Genomic DNA, 23817 nt, shown 5'->3' on the forward strand with positions numbered 1-23817 from the left:
CATCTCTTATTCTTCTCCCCTGCACAGATTTGGAAACCTGTGGTAATGCTGGTATTCCCATTTCATTTTCCTGCATGTGGGATGTGGTTAGCCTTTCATGTCAAACTGTCTCAGCGAGTAAGAGGAACTGAGCGCACCGAGCTAATAACATTTAGACAAGGGTGTGTAATATTTCTCACCACCTGGTGCGTGCCAGACAGATTGCTTTCTAGATGTCTTTGTCCACTGTAAATGATCCCCAGTTATTGATAGCACAGTGTTAGGGTTTTGTGTCTGCCTCTGTTACAGCAATGATGCCAAGCGTGCTCATGTGTGCAAAGCTGATGTTGCAATGGGTTGCTTTCTTACTGAAAGAGGACTGGCAAGATCACTGCCAGTCCCTTCTGAAATTCATCAAGTCTGCAAAATGAAACAACTGTTTTCATTGGTTTGCACATTTATTACAAAGATACATAGATGTATGTAACATATATATTACACCAGACCATTTCCCGATAGGACTGGTAACTTTACCTTAGTCTTCTCCGGTTGAGAGGCAATGACTTGTTACAACCTGTTACGGTGTAGTTAACTGTTCACATAACCTTAAATTGTCAAATAACCTGTTGATTTGCGGGATTTAAAGGTGCTTGAAAGTAACAGGTCAAAAGTTTCTCCTTTATATTACTTTTTTGTGCTAAGTAAAGACTGTACGCATCTGAAAGTGAAGCCAAAGTGTTAGTGCTTTTAGGCTGCACTTTTTTCTGTTAGCCAACAGGGGGTGAGACCCCAGGATACATTTACGTCTACGACTAAACAACTTCCGCTCTTATACCTTTGACCTTACTTGAACACTCTCATTATGAGTTAATGGTTTAATTGCGAATCTAAAGTCCTTTTTAATGCCATTACACACACACACACCAGTCAGTCTGTGGTGTCCGAGGGAGATAATATCCCTAACTATCCCAACTTTCTCCGTCTGTTTGCCAATAAGAATAAAACACGATCAATTGCTGGAATTATATAGAATGCATTACATCACTGTAGCCATATAGGCCACAATTTATTTTAACCTTTTGCAGAGCTATAACAAGAGAACACATTCTACTTGTGCAGTTTCCACTATTATATTTTCACTCTGTAAAATACAGGACAAGCCGACATTAATGGCATCAAGTCTCATTTCTAAATGCTCCCATAGAAATGCTGGCCTGAACCACTGATTATTCTCTTTTACCTGAAATGTGCCACCATCTGTCGGACACTTAATAAACTGTATTGGACACCATATACATATATGAGCGGATGTTTAATACTGTGCAAACTGCAACTGTTAATAATCCCTTAGGGCCAGCAGAAGGTCACTGTGTGTTTGTGTATTTTACAGTCAACCTGTACAATGAACATATGATTGGCACCTGTCTGTATACACATGACCAGTGCGGGCGCTCAATACAAATACTGTATTTTAGTTTATCTCAAAAGCCCCAGCACACACAATTCAATATTCTTGATAAATATTATCATACTTTATATCAAGTTATTACACTTTGGGAGCCAGCTTCCCAACATTTTCTCTTGTGATTAATTGTATGTTCAACATTTTGGATCACTCCAACTTCTGCATTCCTTTGTCCCTAGGGACATTTTTGATCAAGAAATGCACTCTAGAGAGTTTTGTGACGCCTAATAGTTCTGTAGAAGTCCACGTCCAGGACAGAGGTGTGATTTTAAAGCGCCGTCTACAGAGTCCACGTAAGAAAAGCCCACCTCCCTTCAGGATCACTCAGGCGTCTTTGATGTCCATCTTCTTCCTCACTACTTAGTCCATCCTCCTGGACAGTCCTGTGGGTTCTTACCACTTTCCAGGTATGGGAGTGCCACACTCATACCAGCCTACGTAAGTCGAGTGCGACTTTCCTCCGATCTCTCCAAAGGAAACGGGCTCTTGTCTCAGCGCTCTGTAGAAGCCTGGCAACAAACGAAAGATGAGACTCTGCTAAATTAAAGGCATTAAATAATCAGCGGTTGTTTACAGCTAACCAAAATACCTTGTCTGCTTGGAAGCTGGTCAGCCAGGAAATGGCTGCCAGTCTTGCCATCCAAGAAAGAATCCACAAACTGACAGTGGTCCTCGCCGTATCCCGTCTGATCCCCTATGTTGTAAAACTTCCCTGCAGTGGAGAATGGAAGTCATTGTTTAGTTACCGCATAACGAGTTAACTCCCAGTTCATTGCAAATGAATTTGAAAGAAAGAACCAAGAGAAGCATGTGAACCATCGTTCTCTTCTTTAGTGTTTGAATGGTGTGCGATGCGAAGATGCTTTGCAGAACGAAATCTTTTGAGCTTTTTCATGTTTTCTTGGATATGAAGCGTGCTACTTTCTTTTACATTATTTCCATTTCTTGTTTCACATTTATTGCTGTTTTTTATTTTTTAATCAGTTTTGGTTTACCTTTTCTCATTACACAGACATACAAGCAGCTCCTGTGCAGCTGCCAAGTCAATGTCCTCTTAGAATTATGAGGAAACATTTCATTTCCATGCATCAACTTTTAAACTAATCTAATCTACTGCTTCAAATTCATTAACAGACTCATTTAAAAAAAAATCAATAATTACATGTTGAGGCCAATTTTATGCTTTTTACGATAAAGAAAAGGCTGTACTGCTGTCCAGTCAAGCCGGTTAAGGATTGTGTTTGCAAGTGATTTGTAATGTGATTTGTGTCATTCCTGTTCACTGATTTGTTTGCATAATTACCATTGAGAGTCTCGCTCAGGTAGATCTTGTATCTTAAGGAGTTGCAGAGCTGGATGCCCACAAACTTTCGGTACCAGGTTCTCTTCACGAACTGCTTTCCATTGCATTCAGAGTGGGCATCAGCTTTAAATGGAAACTGAGTCCAGATGGCATCTTTGCCTGTGGGGTTTGTTCAGAATATCAAGAGAATCTGAAATACTGATTTCTGACTTGTCGAGCTGGCTAAAATATTGTGAAGAGAGGGGGAAAACAAATCACCTGAAACATACTCGCTCACTCGAGGGTCCGCTGCAGACAGGAGGGAAAGTTGTAATGAACAACATCATTAAGACATTTCAGATATAACAGGCAGTCAAATCCAGACTTGCCTCAGAGTGTCTAGCATATTATTTACAGTGTACAACCCCAACAGGATGGGCTTTGATTGCACAAGAGCAGGAGGCCAATTAAGCTAACCACTCAGCCCTCTGTGTTGTCATTTTGAATTAAAAACATAAGAGCTGATCAATGCGAGGACACATTTCAGCTGCTTAATGAATGGAGCAAATTCAGCTTAATGCTGTGATCACCAGGTGCATGATGTGTTAGAAATGAGCCTCAGAGGACATCTGGTGAGCTTGACAAGCCTCAAGATTTGATCCTTAATCAGCTTGCTCCCCAGTGCCATGCTGAAATGATTAGACTAGCAACCGCCTAATAGTACAAGAGAATTAATGCTAATCACAGCCTGGAATGTAACATGTACAGTGGCATTTACATGCAAGTAATGAGTTTCTTCTGTGGGGGTTTATGGTGGATTTGACCTGCATTAGATGGTCTGTAAAACTTGCCTGACTCTGTGCTAAAAGTTACAGGATCGGAGGAGGGTCCCGTTCCCAGCTCATTCCTCGGTGTTACTGTGAATTCATAACTGAAAAGAAATACATATTAAGGGCAATAATAATAATAATTATACGCTGAAAGATGAAAATAAACAGCAGTGTTTGACAGCTAAGTGTGGGTTCACACTTAGAATAACACACACAGAGCTGATGGTTCTTCCACGTGGTGCGCTCAGATGTGCTGGCAATTGTTCATGTAGCAAACCCAGCCCCAGGGAGGGTTCTGGTGAGCCTTGAGACTCCAGATGCTGAGATCTAATTGAAAACTCAGTGACCCACTCCACCCACATTTCCTCAGTTTTTTGTCTTGTCTTGTTTTTTTGGTGTCACTTTGGCCATTTTGTGTGAGCAAAACCAAATGTGACTCACTGCAAGAGCGCAAGAGTTCAGAAGAATCTGGAATTAACTTTAAGTGACGCAAACTCGGAGCACTTCAGTGCAATTTAATACACCGCTCTTAGTTCCATCAGCGGTGAACTTTATTAATGCAGTCAGGCATTTTAGTTCAGCCGGGCTGTATTTGTTCATCTACAGATTTATATGAACAAATGTAGTGTTCGATCGCAAACGAGATTAAGGATAATATCAGGACATCTGTGGGGTGCGGACCTGCTCTCTGGTTTGAGATTCTCCACGGCTGTGTGGGTCTGGTTGGTTGTCAATACTGACGTCTGCCTTCCATTCGGGCCTGTGGTGGTGGACACAACTTCATACTCTGAGAAAAAGAGGAAAGGGAGAACTCACATAGTGCTTTTTATTAAAACATTTCACCTGGATCTATTTATGAAATCGTCCCGAAAACAGTGACATATCTTAATAAGAGACACATGAGAACCGGAGGCAGAACACATGTTTTTGTTGTCGTGATGTGTCACTGGGCGCAGACCTTGGATTCACTTGTTGCACTCGGTTTATAAGACAGCTTAAGAAACCATCTTAATATTTTATAGAACGATCTAGGGTAATATCCACAAGGCCACACGTGGTTAATAAAAAGAGATTACAATGTAGTCTAAACTCTTAATCAAGACTTGCAAACAAGTATAATGAAATCCAGCCACCTCATACAACTCAGGCCACCGGGAGGCAGTTTCAACCTCCGTCCATTCGGAAATGTCAGCCTTTTCTCTGCATACCTCTGGTTTCGTTGTCGGTTTTCTGCCAGTCAAGAATGACAAAGGACGGGCAACCCTCCACGGTGACCACAGTGATGTTGGATGGAGGTAGGCGGGGAGGACCGGTCACATTCTGATCGCTGCCTTCCTCATCGGGGAAGTAAGCGAGGGAGGAGGTGATAGAGCATGGCTCTTCTGGCGGCTTATCCGTCTTGTAGATGACGTGGGGAGCTGTATGTGGGTATGTTAAGAATTTATTTTATTCATGTCACATTAAGACCCTAATTGGTGCTGCTAAAGAACTGATTAAATCATTGATACTTTAAAATCTTACCTATAAAGCGCGGGTTGCCCATGCTGTCTACCTCTGACTTAGGCAGGGGCCTGAATATGGAGGAGTTTTCATATATGTCAAAACGGCTGGCTGGAAAGGAAACAGTTTAGAGGAGATGGGGTTAGTTTGATGAGCCAGGAGTCCCTGGCAACTCTCCCTCTTTTAGTTTTACAGCTTTGGCCCAGGTCAGTGACCAGCTAGCCCAGCACCTGCTCTGGCCTGCATTCAGACTCTTTGTCTGCTTCTTGGTGCTTTTTAAGTTTGCTTTTCTCTTTATCTCCCCACTATACACATCTGCCAGCTGCATCACCAACGCATTGTCTTTGTTAACGCAATGTCTGCAAAACTCATTCAGTCTTTATCCTTTTACAGGGAGGTGATTTAGCATGCATGTGATCATGTTCCTCAGAAGAAACACTGCAAAAATGTGCTGCTCGTACTGTTTAGCGCAGGGGCTGTGGTGGTCGTCTGCTGTTTGGGCTCTTGCTTGGGTCTGGCTGTGACCAGCGGGAACGGCTTCAGGACAGACGCCTTTTCTCCTTGTTTCAGGTCCATGGATTTATCTGAGGACAGAACAGCAGGAGGAGAGTTCAGTTCTTCTCCCTCATTGTCTGACTCACAGTCACACACAGTTGCAATCCATCTGCTCTGGCCATCCTCACCGAGCAACTCAGTGGCCTTTTCCTGGCTGCTGAAAGATCAGAGATTGATCGTCGAGTAATCTCTCTAGTGTTCTTTAAAGGGGAAAGAGCGGTGCCAGAATGCATACTGCTGAGACCGAGGGTGCCCAGATGCGCTCACATGCACACAAAAACACTTACTTAATGCTCTTAAGTGCATTTATATGAAAACGGTGAGAGAAACTAAGCAGGGAGACAGCTGAGATGTAAAAGGTGAGATAAACACAGCATAATTGCAGTTTTGTGCGTTAGTAATATAATAGATGGCTTAAGATGGTGGTTCTCAAACTGTGAAGGACATGAAAGCAGAGCAGCTGTGACTGACTCGGAAAAATAAAAAATAAAAATCATGAATTTAAGTTGAATATATGGTGGGTGTAGCAGGAAAAGGTGTATTTAAAAAAATGCTTTCACACTTGCAAGCCTATTAAAATTTAGTTTTGAAAACATTATACAGACACTGAATAAGATTATTTTACAGGGAAGAGAGGATAGCAAGTGATGCTCGTGCAGGAGATGTAGCAGTTAAGAAGACTTCAAACTTTGGCACTCTGGAAGAAGTTTAAAGCAATAGTTTGGATATCTTTGGAAACAGATTTGAAGATGTTCGTACTGACAGATAAAAAGACTGATATCTGTCTGCTCAGCATGAAACGCAGCATAAAGACATAAAGACTGGACGAAACGGTCTTCCAGAACCTCTCCCTCACTAACTCAAAACTTGATATGTTAGAAAAACATCAGCTTGTTTATCTATGACAAACTGGTACTTAAACTTGAATTGCATTATTTTTCTTCCATACTCTCCTTTAACACTCGGGAGACTCTGAATGTGGGTGAGGTGCAGTTGCATTCACTCATCTGTTGCCCTCACCATGACTGCTAGGCTTTGCCACCAGGTTGGTCTTCTTGTTGCCAGAAACAGAGGGACGCAGAACTGCAAGGAATTGTGGGAAACAGAGTCTCTTTCAGAATAAAATTCACAAGAAAAGCAAAGCAGAATGTGGTCAGCACTGGAGAACAGACACTAAACTGAAAACAAGTGTTGATTAATGTAAGAGTGCAAAAATAATGAAGAATGTCAAATTTCAAAGGGGAGATGGATCAGAGCAGACGTACGCAGAAATACTTGCACTAAAAGAAAATAAAAAGACACATAATACAACATAAACATAATAAAAGCAACAATGCAGCAGCCAGACAGGTTGCATGTGACGTGCCCAAAAGCTTCTTGGTAAAATCCTGCCACAGAGGAGTACCACAACCTGTAGCTCATGTAAAGTCGGTGTGAAAACTGGAAATAAAAGTTTGAACCACTCATCCTAAAATCTACAGAACTGAGAAGTGAGGAAACAAAAAAATAAAGCCAATACTTAAACCAAGGCAGGCCGAATTCTGGGGTAATGAAGCATTTTTTGACTCATTTCCACTAGAAAAATGTTTGGGATTTGACCATAAAAATGTTCCACAAAGAATGCAAAATAAATAAATAATAATAATAGTAACAATCGGACCAAACAGTGAAATCAGTATCACATCATTTCAGTCTGAGCTGCTTAAATGAACACGAGAAATGAACTGGCTTTTGTGGTTTTGGATAAGTGATCACAAAGAAGTGCAAGGTTCTGTAATGAAAACACCTCAGCTACAAACTGTCAAACTCAGTTTTCTTATCAGGAAGATTCTGCTCTGACTTTAGGCTTTTGCAAAAAGCAAAATCATCCTTAATTAATGCCGTTTTATCACAGAGGAGGTAGAGAAACTCTGGGAGGCTTGACACATAAAAATGCCTTTACGCGTTTCATATTTGACTTCTTTAAAGAAAACCTGCTTTAAAGTTTGTGTTTCATTTCCAGAGCCATTTGTCATCTCTTATCTTGGATATTCATTAATGGTCACTCTGGCAACAAGATAAAAAATAATTGTCTATATAAAGATGCCAAAAAAACATTTAATTTGGGTTTGTCTGGAGTTGACTTCTCCATGGTCAGTATGAATCAGCGATGTCAGGCAAAACAAACTGAATCAATATGATTAACACTGAAAATATAATCTAGGAGGACATCTGACTCACATGTAGTGTACAGCCATGGTAAAAAGAAAGTACACCGTCATCAATTCTAAGATTTCACATATAAGGACATAATGAAAACTAATCTGGTCCTCAGCAAGTTTTAATGTTATTTCAGTACAACAACATATGACATATTAGACCATGTCATGATTTATTTAACAAAACCTAGTGTGTGAAAAACTAAGTACACCCTTACTGGTTCCATAGGAATTAAGAGGGCCAGTGGCAGCCCGGTGCTGCTAATCATATTCACTTGATTAACTGATCATAAGCATATGTGCGCCTCTATAAAAGCAGCAGTGGTTTGCAGGCTGGATTATAAGGCCATTTCCAAATAACGTGAATTCCATTATTCTACAAGGAGAAAAATTATTCAGTAATAGAAAAGATTGAAGACACTGGCCAATCTTCCGAGGAGTGGATGTCTCAGCAAATACAGCGCAAGGGCAGACCGTGCAATGCTTAGATAAACTACAAAAAAACCAAAGAGCTGAGCACCTCTACAGGTCTTGGTTAACATGTTAAATGTTAAAGTCCATGATAGTACAATTAGAAAAAGACTGAACAAATGTGACTGGGTCAGAAAGGTTGCCAGAAAATAACTCTCCAAAAAGAGCACATGGCAGCACAAACAGCTGATATGAACTGTCAGGCATGGTGGTGGAGGGGTGATGATTTGGACTTGTTTTGCAGCCACACCTGGACTCCTCTGCATACCAAAGTATTCTAGAGTCAAATATGAGGCCACCTGTCCAACAGTTAAAGCTTGGGCAAAACTGGTTCATGCAACAGGACAATGATACCGAACACAGCAGGAAATCTACAACAAAAATAGTTGAAAAGAAAAGAATCAGGGTGTTGCAATGACCTAGTCAAAGTCCAGACCTCAACCTCCTTATAAACCAATACCTGCAAACTCCAATGGACTGAAGTAATGTTGTAAAGAAGAGCAGGACAAACTTCTACAACTTACAAGTCATAGAGGAAATGATTACTTCCTACAGCAACATACTACTGCTAAAGGTGATTCTGCAAGCTACTAAATTATGCAGTTAGTATTTCGCAAACTGCTTCTGAATTTTGGCATAGTTTCTGTTAAATTAATAATGACACAGTGTAATATGCCATGTGTTGTTGTTCATCTGAGGTTGTATTTCAGGACTATTAGAAATTGGCTTGTACCAGATTTTTCCAGACACATGAAATCTTGGAATTGAAAGAGGGCATATTTTGTTTTTACAATGACTATTGTTGTCCAACTATTACCAAAAATAGCCCATAAAATCACAAACTATGTCGATTGGGTATGTGTAATATGAAGAACTGACAGCTCTGACAGCCCTGTCTTAGTTAACTGAACAAGAAATGAGCCATCAAGGTGTAAAGTGGAAAGTCAACAATATGTCTACAAAGTGTATGACATGATGAGAGCTGCTCTACAGTTTCTACAGCAGGTGAGTTTGGTTTGATGTTTCACAATAAAACCACTAAAACACCACATTGAGCCTGCAATATGCCAAAAACATCTGACTCAGATCTGTGATTTAAAACAGCAGCAGCGGTGTGAGCGCTGGTTTCTGTCAGATAACTTCATCTTCTTTAGGGTTAGAATGTGAAAATATATGCAACCAAAACACCAAGATTTACGGTCAGGCCAGACAAATATTCCCAGTGAAATACATACCAGCGTCTCACAACACCGGGGTTATTACTTTTGCAACACACACTCAGATTTCATGTGTTTCATGGATGTGATTCAATAACGGACACGTGCATCCAACTATAAGCACAGCTTTCAAAAACAATTTCAAATTTAAGTGCCAGTGTGAAACTCGGCTCTATAAAGCTATTGTGGACACGCTCTAATTCTTAGTTTCATTAAAAGCACACACTCTGTACCAGCTGCTAGTGTAGTATGCAAAGCTTTTGATATCAACATGAACAACTTCGTTACTTTATAAAGGCAGGAAGGTGAACTATGTGTAGATGCTGTCCTTTAAACAAAGTCAGTGGGAGATTTTGTGCTTAGATGAGCAGGGCGGCAGGCAAAATAAATGTTCCTTTTTTTGTAGAGTTGCTTCCAGAGAGCCTTGCGACTCCTTGAAGACCTCTGAAACTGTCCAAGTTTCCAGAAATAACACATAACAGCTGTGACATGGGACTGAAGCATTGAACTGCTCTACACAACTCCCAACAACAAGGAGTGAGCAGAGCGCCACCATTAAATACATGCGGTCCAGACGTGGTTTGCATTACTATTTGGGATGGATTCAATTATTCTAATTAACTGAGCCTGCCTGGCAGAATGGAAACAATGTGAATCACCAAAAAAAGGGGCAACCCACATTCACCTTTCCCAGCTAGCACTCTCAGACTAACATAAACCAGTCCATATGTGCTTTAGACTTGGTAATATGAAGACAGTTGTATAATAGATTTCATAATGTGTGGCTTCAGTCTCAGTCAAGTGAAAGCCTCTGGGACTGGACACATCAGACAACACAGACCATGACCAGGAAACACTGTCACATTGACGGATAAGCTGAAAGTCACAGAGCGGAAGTGCATTGTGACAAAAAGCACAGATCAGTGTGATGAAGTGGGATGGGGCGTGACAGTGCCTCTGAGGTTAGTGAGTTAGGAACACTGGAAGGCAATTATCTTGGTTTGTCTTTACCAGATTTTTCTTTGGGCCACACGATACGTCTAGGAGGAGCATTGCCCCTATGATGCGCCCCACTGGCTGCTGGAGGGAGAGAAAGGTCTGTTATATAATGTTTTGTGCCACTGAGGAAAAACATACCAGTACCAAATAAGAAGAAAGGCGAGATATCTGGGTAGTGAACAGGAGCGTATGTTTAAAAGAAAAAGAGATACAGAAGAGAAAGAAGGACTGTGGTGGCTGTCGGCACAGCACTTGTCTTGGCATTGGTGGCGTAAAATGTGATGTGTCCTGGCCAGTGCTGAGGCCAGACTTCCCACCTGGCCAGCGAGAGGGACCGTAAATCATGTTAACGACCCTTATACCATAGACGCCATTGCTGCTCGTGGTAAAAGTGTTAAATACATACCAAGCACATGTGGCAGAATGTGGAGAGGACAAAATTGATTGACTACGGTATGCTCTCACCACATATCGTGTAGCTAAAATCACTAGTCATGAGTTTGTTTATCTTCTTCTGTAGCTGTAGTGTGTGTAAGCGTGCTAAGAGAAGGTAATAACCTGAGGTAGCTGCTTGGAAAAAGAAATAAGTGAAGGGAAAGTGAGTATTCCATTACCGCCAGGTGTGCTGGAACTGTGAGAGGAAGTGACTGTCCTGGATTGTGAGAATGGTCTGGCAACATGATTAGTGGAATGAGAAGGAACCGATGTGCGACGCAGGGTGGTGTTTCTTCCTGCTGTAGGAACAGATGAGCTAATGGGAGAACGAGGAACTTCAGACGACCCGAGAACACCAGGACCTAGATGAGTAGAGAGGCAACTGGAAGTTAGTTAGTTGGGAGCTGGAAGGCTTGACCTAGATGGGATAAATGGTAAAGCATGTACGTGAAAGAGAATGCAGAGGAGCAGACACTGGATGAAATGACAGAGCGCCATAAATGAGATCGAAAGCTAGCCAGACTAATTTGTTTGCGAATGGGCAGGGGTGAGGTGAAGTGCGCTGCACTGAAGATGGAGCCACACATGGAGACAGGAACAACAACAGGACAGGGTGTGTGGGGTGATTGGATGGAGATGGAGATGGGGAAGCAGTGACATTGTCAAATGGTTTGAAATACAACTCAAAGCACCATTCTCTGTGTGGCTTGACAAAAAAGCAGAGATGGTAATGGGACAAACTTGTCATGGTGTTTACCATGATTGTATCTACCAGCCTTCTCTGTAGCCAGGGCAGGTCTTGGTAGAGGCTTGCCCTCTTCTTGTGGACTAGGAGCTGTGTGAAAGAAAACTCACTTTATATCTGGTATAAGATGCATGTGAACATAGTTTTAGTTTTTTTGTTTTTTTGTTTTTTTACAGGGGGCTTACCCTACTACTATTTGCCAGTTGTTGGTTTCAAAATGAATGCATTGACAAAAGTTGTGATCACAATATTTAAGAATTAACTCATACACATGTCATGCAGTTATCCTCTTGGGTTTAACTAAGGTATGGATTACTATCAAAATATGTAACTTACTAAAAGATACATTCTAGCTACTTCTGAGATAAGAGATGTAGAACTCTTTCTTTAAAACAGTTTCTTCATAAACTAATTCCGCCCCCATTAAAAATTAAATAATAACAATTAATAGCTAAGATTTTAATGCTTAAATTGCGGATTACAAATTGTGGATTGAAAAGTAGGGTCTTTACCCGTAGGGACTGCCTGCTTTGAGGTGACCTTGGTGGGATCAGAGTAGGTCCTGGAGTGAGGCTGAAGCCCAGCTTGAGGTTTAGGTTGGGGCTTAGATGGAAGTTGGGGTTGTGACTGGGCCTTTGATGGAAACTGTGGCTTGGTAATGGGTTGAGGTACAACATGGTCCTGGGTATTTTTTGGAGGTTGTGATTTTAACTGTGGCAGAATTTTTGGTGGAGAGTTTTGTTTATCCCTAATTATTGGCTTTGAATGACTTTTTGGAAGTTGAGTTGATGGGTGAAGCTTGGGCTGCCTTTTTGGTTGAGAGAGTGGTTGGGGCTTAGTTTGGTTCTTGGGCTCGGGTTGTGTTGAGGGTTTGGAATGGGAAGAAATTATGCTTGGTTTTGATGCTGGTTGGATTCCAGACTTGCGCCTGGTACTTACACCTGGCTGTTGTTGTGGTGTCTTTGGTTTATGTGGTGGATTTGGAGATTTATTTTGTGGATGAGGTTGAGGTTGAGTTTGAGTCTTTAGCGGTCTTTTCTTGGTATAGGGAATGTGCTGGGGTATTGGATAAGTGGATTGAATAGATGGCACAGGAGTGGTTTGGGAACTTAGTTGATCTTGTCTCTGAGGCTGTGTCTGGGTCTTATGTACCTCTTGTGCTAGTGGTTGGGCCTGGCGTTTGGTGTAGGGTGTTGGCTGAGGCTGTGGTTCTGATTCAAGATGTGGTGTGGTTTGAAGATGTGATTGGGGTTTTGGTTTTGTCTGAGGCAGTGAAAGGGGGTGGGTATGCTCTGTAGGCTGGGATACTGCCAGGTGTTGTTGAGGTTGGGTGTGGAGTTTGGGCTGGAATGTTGTTTGGATTTGCAGTTGAGGTTTTGTTTGAAATATAGGCTGGGCTGTTGATAGGGGTTTTGGCTGTGCATGGAGCTTAGTACGGGCTGTTGTGTGGGGTTGTAGTTGGATCGGGACTTTCTGCTGGAGTGTTGTGTGGGGTTGTGGTTTCATTTGAATTTTGGACTGGGGTGTTGTGTGGGGTTGTAGTTTGGTTTGGACCTTTAATTGGGGTGTTGTGTGGGGTAGTGGTTGGATCTGAATTATAGACTGGGGTGTTATGTGGAGTTTTGATGTGGTTTGGACTTTGATTTGGGGTGTTGTGTGGGGTTGTGTCACAGTTTGGTCAGTGGGCTTTGGGAGACGTTGAGCATTAACTCTGGGCTTCATTTGAGGCTGTTGGGGTTTGGGCTTTGGTAGTCCTGAATACTGTTGCTGGAGCTTCAAGTTAGGTTGAGGTTGTACGTGCCCTCCATGATTCTCCACATTTGCCTGGACTACTGGCACAGGTGCCATGGTGGTTGTTATATGTAGTAAAGGATGGAGCTTGGGAGTTAATGGGACCTCAGATCTGGAGAGGTCTCCTCCTCCTGGGTTATGTGAGAAAAAGAAAAGATGCCCATGAAGCCACAGTTGTGTACTGTAAAATTTCAAAAATAATCTTCTGTTCCATTTACAAAATGTAAAAAAAATATATACATATATATTTTTTTCATCATCCAGGAAAGACATAAAAGCAAGAGAGCCAACAGTTTAGACCAACTGATGTGCTACTCAGAGCAATTATTGAAAAAAAAAGAAAGCAAGCAACACTGCTCTATGTTTGTCTCATAGGCCAAGTGCAATTTCAATGGCAGATAGAGCTTGTGCAGGTATTATGTGTTATGACAGGAACGGCTATTGTTGTTAAGTGTGATGAGCATCTAAATTCACTGGTTATGATGACTTAGTGTGGAAGTTTGATAGACCATTCTAACCTGGTTGTTCAATCTAATGAGATGTTCCCATCAATGAGCAAGAATGAAGAAAACGAGGAAGTCAAAAAAGAAGAGAAGGAAACGAGGAAAACAATAGTATTGTTATAAAGTTTTCCATTCTCACAACTTTATATCTATACACCACCTCAGTGGATCTCAGCACAAACAGTGATGTTAATGCCGTTCAGCTTTGATTCATGGATTTAAACAAAACAGACAACAAAAAACAGTTGATTTGATCATGCACCAAAGTCTCTGCTCTTTTGGTCTGTACTGCTCCCATTAACATTTAGCATATCCTGAAAACACAGGGAGCTGTGTAGAAAATGGATGTAATTTCGAATTATAGTTAGCCCCTTGAATTAAAGCTACAACTTCAGTAACAGATCAATTTTATCCAATTTTAAACTATGGTGGCGTACACGGCCAAAAGTTTGGAATGATCTCCATTTACTTGAGGAACTGACTATATCCCATTTTGTGTTTCAGCGTCTACCTTCATGGTTTCAAAATACATTTCCAGCACTGTGTTTCTGCAGATCCCTGTGTTTGAGAACATAAATGTAAAAAAGAGGGAACAGACGACAGTGAAATACAGGGAAGAAAAAGGAATAACATAGTTTGTTGAAGTTCCTGTTGGAAGAAGAGAAAAAATTCCATCATGCAGTTTATTCATGCAGATTTCCACTGCCACCAACTCCACTGCATTAAAAGCAAAAGCCTCTAATCATCCAAAAATGGTAATAACCACACTGTGAATCCTGAAATAAAAATAAAGAGTTTAACATACCAACAAAAAAAATGCTAGACATGGAAATACAAAAAACTTTTTTAAAAATACAGTGGATATATCTGAGATATAATTTGGAATATGTATGATATGACTGAAATCAATTTTTTTGAATGAGCAGCAGTTAATGAGGTTCTCAGAGCTCATTAAAAGTCACTAATATCTCAGGAATATAAAATCGTTTTGGCTTGCAGGCTTGTTCAACTAACTTTCAACAACTGAACCCTGAGAACATCATCAACAATCTCTGCAAGCTTTTGTTGTTTACCTAAAATCCCATGCATCCAAGATCACCCACATTATTGCAGCCCAAACAGCTGCTCATGCAACTAGTGCAATTCCGTCCATCATTTTACACAGCTGAAATGAGAGCCATGAAGCTTTTCAAAAAGAACCATGATTCTCTGTTTACCAATTGGCTGTTTGTTGATCACAGCAGGTGCAGGTCCACGAGTAGACAGGGTTTCCTTAGTAGTAGTTGTGGTTTTGGTTGTGGTTGTGGTTGGCGCTAAGAAAAATAGTGTATGTTAGTATAACCAAGAGAAAAGGTATGGGTCTACAACCTGTAGAATGTGCAGGGCAATATTGTTTGTATAATAAAAATTAGCTTTCACGACAGCGATAGAGAAGTCAGTGTCAGACATGAGGTCCAGAGATCTTTCTGACCTCTGAACTCAGTTTTAGGTCAGAAAAATCATTACCAAGAGTCGTCTGTGTGGCTATGTTCCTGGAGAAGGGCAGTCTGCCCCTGGTCTTGTTTTGGACTGACAAGGACAAAGCAGAGATTAAAGTCAAGGAGAGAAAAATTACAATGGCTTAATTTTCACTTCTGAAAAGCGGTAAATGATCATGATTAGTCAGTCATTTAAAAACAGCAAAATGTGTTTTGAAAGAGTCAGTTCACTAAACGTTTTGCACAAAAATGTTTAGTGCTGGTTTAATCCTCCAATATTAAACAATTAGGAAATAATTCAAATGTGCATTAATTGATTTTGGTGTCAACAGAAACAATTTGTAGATGCAATGCTGACATTTCATCCCTCTGTCGTATTAATACTCTTTACCGTCTTTTAAAATGTAGAAGTGAATAGCAACCCTTTTGACATTACTGTACACCGCCTAACATTACAACACTCCACACCATCATAATTGCTGTAGAAAGTTAGTTGATTTACCTTATCAAAACTAATCTTTTTAGACTGCGTTCAGTGGAATTGTGTTAAGCATTTGAGTATCTTGTTTATTATCAGAGAGATTAATTCATGCTGTGGTATGACAACAACCTCAAACATATAATCACATTAAAGACAAATCACTTTAAGGAACATAAAAAAAGGAGTCCAACGGATGATATCACCCCCACAGAAAATTCTTCATAACTTTATTGAGTCACTCAGGCATTACTTGAAGAGAAAGAAGAGCTAGAAAAGATGGAAAATCCGTGGAAAGTTCTTGTAGATGTTTGGAATACAGTGCTGAGTACTGTTAAAAACTGTACTTTGCATGCCCAGCTAAGTAAAATTATTTTAGAAGCTGGAGGTATATGGGGAAATCCTGTCCGCAGAACAATAAATTATGGCTTTATTAATATTTCCAGTGTTAAATCTTAAGGTAGGGGTCAGTGGAAAGGAATTCAAACAGAGATCTCTAAGCAGCAGTAGATTCTGCCTTCTGTATCAAATTCAACTCAGCAGTGTCTCTCTGTTTGCTTACCTGAGGAAGTGAGGTGAGGAAATGAGGGCAAGGAATGGGGACCTGAAGGTACAGGTTTCTGATGGGTGAAAGGCAAAAAAGACATGAAGAAAAAGTGGGTTTAGTCTATGACTATCATAACAGGTGAAAAGAATTAGTATTTGGGCTGTACCATGTCTTTTCCTTTGTTGCATAACCTATAACCTATGGCCTCTTTACACCATGTCAAGTTGGTAAAGTCCCTAGTGAGACTCTTGTTATTCAAAGCTTTCCTTTAAGGGCAAGTCCTGAGGCTAAATCTCAACAGTTGTGCTGTTTTGTGAGATTGGCATGATAGAGCAGAGCCGCGCTGTTAGAAAATTTGTGCCACTTTTCTTTTCTGAACTCTTTTCAGCATTATTATCCCTCCTCCCTTGTGCCTCCAACTCATCTCCCTTTTTTTTAATCCCCACTCAAGTTAGCTGTAGCTGCAGACTGCTCTCTTTGGCTTGACTGCTCTCTCAGTCCTGGCTGCATCAATGCTGTTTCCATTCAGCAGTTGGATGGAAAATTAATGAGGCAAACAACCCTGAGAATAGCATAAGCTCACCAAAGTGTACAAGGACTCTAAAGCAGATTGCCCGTTCCAAATGCACAACCAGTTCCTTTTTGTTTTCTTTGATAAATGGAAGTATACCTGTGCCATTTCATTACACACACTTGTTTACTGCAATACTGAGCCTATTCGACCTCTAGTAGCACGTGTATCCACATAAGAATAGAATAAAACACTGAATATTTGGGTTTGTTTCAATAACAAACTGGCTGTGTCCATTACATACCGCAGGGCTGACTGGAGGCCTAAAGATTTTCCTGATGACCTTCTCTAGAAACACAAGAGAAGAATCAGTAAATAAGTGACTTCAGTGGAAGAAACAATGTGAAAGGAAAAAAAATGGTTCGATTCAGTAACTGGAAATGCAGTACTGCACTGTAGCCTTGTCATGCTCACATAATCGGTAAAGACTGAAGCCCTATCTAAACATGCACTGCAGCCCTGAAGTCCTCTAGTCTTTAACAGAGCAGATTTTGGGATTGCACATGTCAGACTGAATGCTGAATTGTCTTTAACCTGCTCTCAGACGACGAGACAACCAGATTCTTATGACTCTGTTCTTATACGAAAATGAGTTGTAGCATTTGTCCCAGAAATTTCTACCTTTTTCCTAGCACTACCTGTCAATCCATGTTTTTATTAAGATGTTAAAATAATTGTAGTCAGATTCGAGGTATTTGCTACAGAAGGTGATAATATGGCTAAGCAAAGAAGTCAAACTTGCCTTCGACTCCTGGCATGCTGATGTTGTGAACAACCGGCCTGCTCCACACACCGGTGCCATCCTTAGAATTTGGCTGGACACCAAACTCATAGACTGTGTTTGGCTTCAGTTTGTCAATGACTGTATCGCTTGTTGGACAGGTCTGGTAGTTCCACTTCCTGTTCTTCTCACGGTAACGCACTGTGTAGTGTCTGAGAACAAGACACAGAACAAACAGAACAACTCACACACAATGCATCCACTAATGATCACATCTGGAGGCATGATGCAAGAAGTACAAGGAGAATACGATGCTACTGTTGTAATATTTTTTCATTTTCTTTTTAGCGAAACCTTGCGTGCTAACGATGCTGTCAATTAATTCCATTTCATTAAGCAAAGTGACAAATGAATCTTTCCATGCCACATTTCCATTTCTCTTGGATTTCCCTTGGCTACATGGGGCGCCTTGAACCCATCTTCTTAAAAGATGGAGTCAAAATCAGGAATCCCCCTGAAAATGGTTCAATCAAATTTATTGCTGTGTATCGCTGCCATCATCTGAACTGCACAGTGAGGTCGTGATTTGACTTGACTTGAGTCTGTGGCACAACTTAGTTTCTTTCCTTTCCTTTAACAGAACCAACAAACACATGGTTATTAATCTTTATATAAGACATACATATGAAAATAATATTTAACCACTGGAAGATTTGTTGCAAACAACAGAACCGTCACTTTAAAAAAAAGTAGTACTTCATCAAACACAATCTGTGTCACAGATTGTTGACTCCTAAACACCTGTGTGCACAGGCTGCCCTGGATCCACTGCTAAGTAACACGAGAGGCTTCAGGGACTCATTTACTGTTTGTGCACTTATTCCAGACTCTCTGCAGCAAATGTGTGTGTGAGAGGATAGAGATTGGACAGAGAAAGATTTATTCCACCAGCTGTTACTGAGCTCATCGTAACAACAGTACAGCATTGGTACAAGAAAATCTCAAAACCCTAGACTGGTACTTTAGGAAAAAAGTACAAGCATTTAGTCTAGTTTGGCTGCAGTGACAGTTATGCCACTGGTAAGCATTAATATATTGCAAGCAGTAAAAGGGACGGGTGCATAACATATCCTTAGAATAACAGATGTCCTCATTCACTTCTGAGGAGCTGGGTCAGTGGGATTGATAGCAATAACTGCACAAAGCTCAATTGAATACTCCAATTTGCTTTTGTGACTTCAAAACCTCTGAGCTGGCAAACATAACACATTTTTAAAATCACTCCAACTAATACCTCCCAAAGATGGATATATCTGATGTCTATATGATATAAACATTCAAAAATTCACCACAAACCTTAAAAAACAATAAAAACAGCAACACACTCCGTATAGCCCCATACATAATGAAGGTTCTCTTAAATTATTCTTAAACAAATTCAGCAAAACTTTTTTTTAAATTAAAAAACAGTTCATTTGACATAGTTATAATCAGGGCGGCACATAAGTGGTCCGCAGGTGCGCATTCGCTGTCAAAATAAAAGACGCACCACCAGATAAGAAGTTGGAACGCGCGTTTCCGTACATAAGATCCGTAAATTCCGAGAATACGCGCTTCTTTTGCGGTGGAGGAACACCAAAGTAATTGCTTATGGAGCTTGCTTCTTCGACATCTTTAAGAGTTCTGAACAAATGTGTGTCCTCCTCCAGAACATCTTATGTACGCAAACGTGCGTTCCAACTTCTTATCTGGTGTGTCTTTTATTTTGACAGCGAATGCGCACCTGCGGACCACTTATGTTCAGCCCTGGTTATAATGTTGCCAAACTGCCAAAATTAAAAAAACAGACTAAATGATAAGATATTAACATTATATTGTGTTTATATTACCAAAGTCACAATGGTTCTGTCTCATTTTTTAAAGAAAAGCCTGCTTTGCGCAATGACACATTTAAGCTCACCCATCCTCCAGACAGTCATTCATGACGTTGCCTTCATAAGGGGTTTTCAGCAGTGTCCCCCAGGACAGAAGAACTGAGGTTGGCGTCACCGACCCAATGACCAGGTGCAGCGGCTTCTGCAATTCCACTTTACCTGAGAAAAGGTTTGCATCTTACTAAATGTGCAAAAAACACTTTCAGCAAGTCACATTGGTGATAACTTCCTTTGCTTTAAGCAGACATACCTGTGCACTGCTTCTTCACCTCGTTAGCAGGAATAGGCTGGACAGCTATAAGGTACTTGGGCTCAGCATCTAAAAGCAGAAGAACAAACTGCAGGTTATATTTCCTCTGAGCCTCAGCAGCAAACACAATGTATTGATGAACACCTGGTCCTGCAGGGCACATCACCAGGCTTTCTTACCAAACTCTGTCTCATATGGTTTTCCATCTTCTGGCAGCTGAATGAACTGTTTGGAGAACATGCTACCGCCGTATCCCAGGATGTATCCCTCCAGCCTGGTGTCAGTGTTGGGACGCAAAAACTTCATCACAATGGTGTCTCCTGTGGTGCTGATGCGGACTTTCATGTTTTGGCGTCTCACTGAGGAAGCAGTATCAGATTTATGTATTTTCTTTTACATTTTCTTTTGTTTCTTTCTTTTTTCTGCAGAGGTACAAAAACTGTCATTTTCAGTACCTACACCTTCTCAGACTTTTCTGCTGTCCACTACTTCAAAAGCAACAAAGTAGCAAGTACAGTAAAAGCAGAGATTTGTCTGGTTGAAGTTCAACTGAGGTACAAGACAATAGTTGTGATTTCTAAGCAGGCACATGTCTGCTTGCTTTCCAAATTGATAAGAACATTATTGTTTTCTGCAAACTACAAACATCATAAACTGCAGCTTGTTGCAGTGATCAAGGACTTTGAAGTGCTCTGAAGCAGCTTTTAAAAACAGCAGTGCATATCCAATCTTTGATCATTTCAGATATCAAAAAAAAAAGATCAGCAAAGCTGGAACATTCTTGTCTTGATTTGAAAACTGGCAAACACAAACACAAAGAATACAGTCCCAGTCAGATAGGACAAATGCTAGATGAGAACAGGCACTAAAGAGGAAGAGAGCTTCCCCAGAATGCACACCATGGCTGTATTTTCATGGTGACCTAGAAGAAACCTTCAGCGCTGACACGTCCCATGGAAAATGATCTGTCTTGGCTTTAAAACAATCTGCTTATCTATATTAAATGGTGTCATAAATTCCTGAAAAAGTTGGCATCATCATAAAGTCAAGGAAAAAGGAACTCTCCGTGTCTTCAAACACAATATGTGGAAAAGTTTGTTTACCTTTTCTCATTATTTGCCTCTGTCATGTGGCCCGTCACACTAGCCAATAACTAGGAATGCTAACAATTAGCCAATTTACAATAGGAATACTAATAAACATCAGAGAATTGAGACAAGTGCAGCTGCTCCAGGAGTGTGACTGACCCTTGCCTGATGCACATGTAAAGCAAAAACACCAGTGCACACTTGGATAATACGCTGTGAGCAGTAATGATGGAAAGACTGTCAGTCTGCTTTAATTCAGTGACGTCATCCTCTGCATCTTTAAATATTTTTTTGCAGTGGATCTCACAATTGAGCCTACATGCACTAAATTGCTCATAGTCTACAAGGTTTAAAACAATGGGCTTTCTGCTTGGATTACGACTTGTATCACAGTCTCCACAGCACATGTCCTTGGCTCATATTTCAGTTAAATGAAATAGTGGAACTTTGCAGGAGGAATACTGCCAGGAAGCAGCCAAACGCCAAAACAGACACTGACAGTGAAAGAGGGGGAAGCCCTGGATTTGAAAAATACCCTTATGCTTTTCCAGCGATGTGTTTCCTGTAAAATCTGCATTTGTTTCGATTCTCACATCAGTATTTCCGATAAAAACAAGAAACTGGTGCAGGGGGAGATGGGCTCAGAGTGCATAAAATATTAGGAAACTTCTGGCAACACGTTTTAAACTCCAGAACAAGCAAACATCGAATCTGCCCCATGACAACCTGCCCAAAGCCCGGTCATCTGGCCCATGCAACGCTTACACACTGTTAAGGCTTATCTGTATTTCCAGAGAAAAATGAATAAAGGTTTAGGAATGAATCCAGTCAAAGTGCTGACAATAAATCAAGTACAGTGAAAAGGAAAAGCACTGATGTTCAAGCTGTTTTTACACATGAAATGTAACTTTTACTTTTACGTTTGCTGCTGTAAAACACTTGTTTTGATTTAGGCAAGGGTGTAGCCCGAATAAAGCAGAGGGGGACAGGACACAGGACAGCCACTCACAAGACCATCATTACCTGTGCTTCTCTTAAATCATAGCAAACCATCATCACACAAAGACCTGGCAAGTTATGGACCATTTAATGTCAAACAGTGTGTTCTCACATGCACCTAGAAGAGTTCAGAGCTGAAATTAAAATCTCACCCCTAATAACCAAGGACGGAGTACTGAACAGGCCAAAAGGAGGGTCAAAAAAGGGAACCAAAACAACAAATTCATTTTTTCCTGTTTAGATCTGTGACCTGTTACATAAGCGTGCTGGAGGAGCTTTTGCAGCTCTGCCCAGGGGATCAATAATAAGAGTCGCATAATCGGTCCATGTTAAAGCTGGAGAGTGGGACTTTTGTATGAACATGAACCTTTTGCCATATAAGTTAACCCGATGTTGATTAATCCAGCACTGAGTAAATCTCTTGGCAATATCCTAGAGTGTTAAAGTATCATTTCTGTGCTGGTACGCCAGTAGGTATTTCACTTCAGCGAGCAATGATTAGTTTGCCTTAGCTGAAGGAGCAGACCAACACACGCATAGCATGCGACACCAGCTAGGAGTATGGTGGAGATCATGGCAGAAAGACTTAAGGAAACGTTGAAGAAAAGCTTGTGATATTAAAAAGAAAAATCCATGTTCTGAGGAAGGATAGGAGTCTGAAAACGATAACAATCAATGCTGAGAAGAAGAGAAAATGTCATAATTGCAAAAAGAATGAAAGAAAACTGATTAAAAAAAGCTGCTACTATGCCAACCTGTTTTAATCAGTTTCATCTGTATGTTGCACACACACAAACACGCACTGGGGGGTGAAGCCCATTCATCACTGAATACTGTATAAGCACATCAATCATAACACTGGGAGTTGGCCTATAAACTTGTCGGATTAGAGCTGGGCGATATATCGAGTTTTTAAAAAATATCGATATATTTTTATACGAGATATAAGATGTGACAATATCCTTTATATCGATATAGTCTATGTTACGTTATAATTATACTTGTGGAGCCGCAGGTTTGCCTCTCTTTCGTCCACTTTCGTCTTTACGCAATGTTACTCGGCCTCGCCTCTCCTTCACTGAACCTGCAGGAAGCGACAAGATGGACACGGCAAATCTCCGTTAACGAGTTACTGCGCATCGCCCCGTGCGTGGGGCTGGACGGCTAACCACGCTAACGAGCTAACCACGCTAACGCCATGCAGCCCAGAGGGGCTGCACGGACTAAAATCCTTTCATTTTCTCAAAAGTTGACAGCGCGCCTTATGTATGAATTCTGGTTGTGCTTGATGGCCGCGAACCGATTTTATGTGGAACACGGCGCTCAGCAATCTGTCAAAAAATGTTTTAGTACGACTTTGGTAAGCTACGGAGCTGCACCGCTTGATGGATTGTCGGAGCATTACGGCTGAGCCTCGCGGAGTGATACGTACTGTGCTTCAACGTAATATTACCCTACTGTGTATAAGGACTATAAATGGCACCTGTTAAGAGACGTGGTTGCGAAGCGGATTTCAAACTCCAGGCTGTCAGTCACGCAGTACAAGTTGGGAACAGAGCAGCTGTGAAATCTGTCTTTGTTATTGTGCTCAGCATCTTTTAGTTTACATTTTGACTGCACAATTGTGAGCTTTTTGTTATGCACAAAAACAACATTGTTTTCTTTTATTTATGGAGCATTATTATTTAATAAATGCTCATAATTTATTTTTGAGTAAATTTTATGTACATCTGCTCTATGTTAATAAAAGTGCCTGTGTGACATCTGGGACACAGCTTTGA

The 23817-nt window shown here is 40.9% G+C and overlaps 1 protein-coding gene across 1 annotated transcript; it reads right to left on the reverse strand.

Moving 5' to 3' along the window:
- Positions 1-13: 13 nt before the first annotated feature.
- abi3bpa (ABI family, member 3 (NESH) binding protein a) lies at positions 14-20312 on the reverse strand. The gene is made up of 21 exons (XM_080902939.1): positions 20129-20312; positions 19950-20018; positions 19726-19858; positions 17787-17977; positions 17289-17332; positions 16489-16546; positions 15442-15539; positions 12189-12387; positions 11689-11766; positions 11111-11293; positions 10509-10577; positions 6632-6694; positions 5518-5640; positions 5078-5167; positions 4765-4974; positions 4238-4343; positions 3578-3657; positions 3006-3035; positions 2748-2906; positions 2034-2156; positions 14-1953 (listed from the first exon to the last, which is right to left on the reverse strand). The coding sequence occupies exons 1-21, from the start codon at positions 20292-20294 to the stop codon at positions 1838-1840; spliced, it is 2388 nt and encodes a 795-aa protein (XP_080759065.1). The 5' UTR covers positions 20295-20312; the 3' UTR covers positions 14-1837.
- Between the last annotated feature and the right edge of the window lie 3505 nt (positions 20313-23817).

Source organism: Rhamphochromis sp. 'chilingali' (genome assembly GCF_963969265.1).
Source record: "Rhamphochromis sp. 'chilingali' genome assembly, chromosome: 14".
NCBI classification, from domain to species: Eukaryota; Metazoa; Chordata; class Actinopteri; order Cichliformes; family Cichlidae; genus Rhamphochromis; species Rhamphochromis sp. 'chilingali'.

Coding starts and splice junctions, on each gene's coding strand:
- abi3bpa (XM_080902939.1), bottom strand. CDS start 20,294: ATGAAAGTCCGCATCAGCACCACAGGAGACACCATTGTGATGAAGTTT. Junction 19,859..19,949: donor GGTGAAGAAGCAGTGCACAG/GTATGTCTGCTT, acceptor ACCTTTTCTCAG/GTAAAGTGGAATTGCAGAAG. Junction 4,975..5,077: donor GGGCAACCCGCGCTTTATAG/GTAAGATTTTAA, acceptor ACCCACATACAG/CTCCCCACGTCATCTACAAG.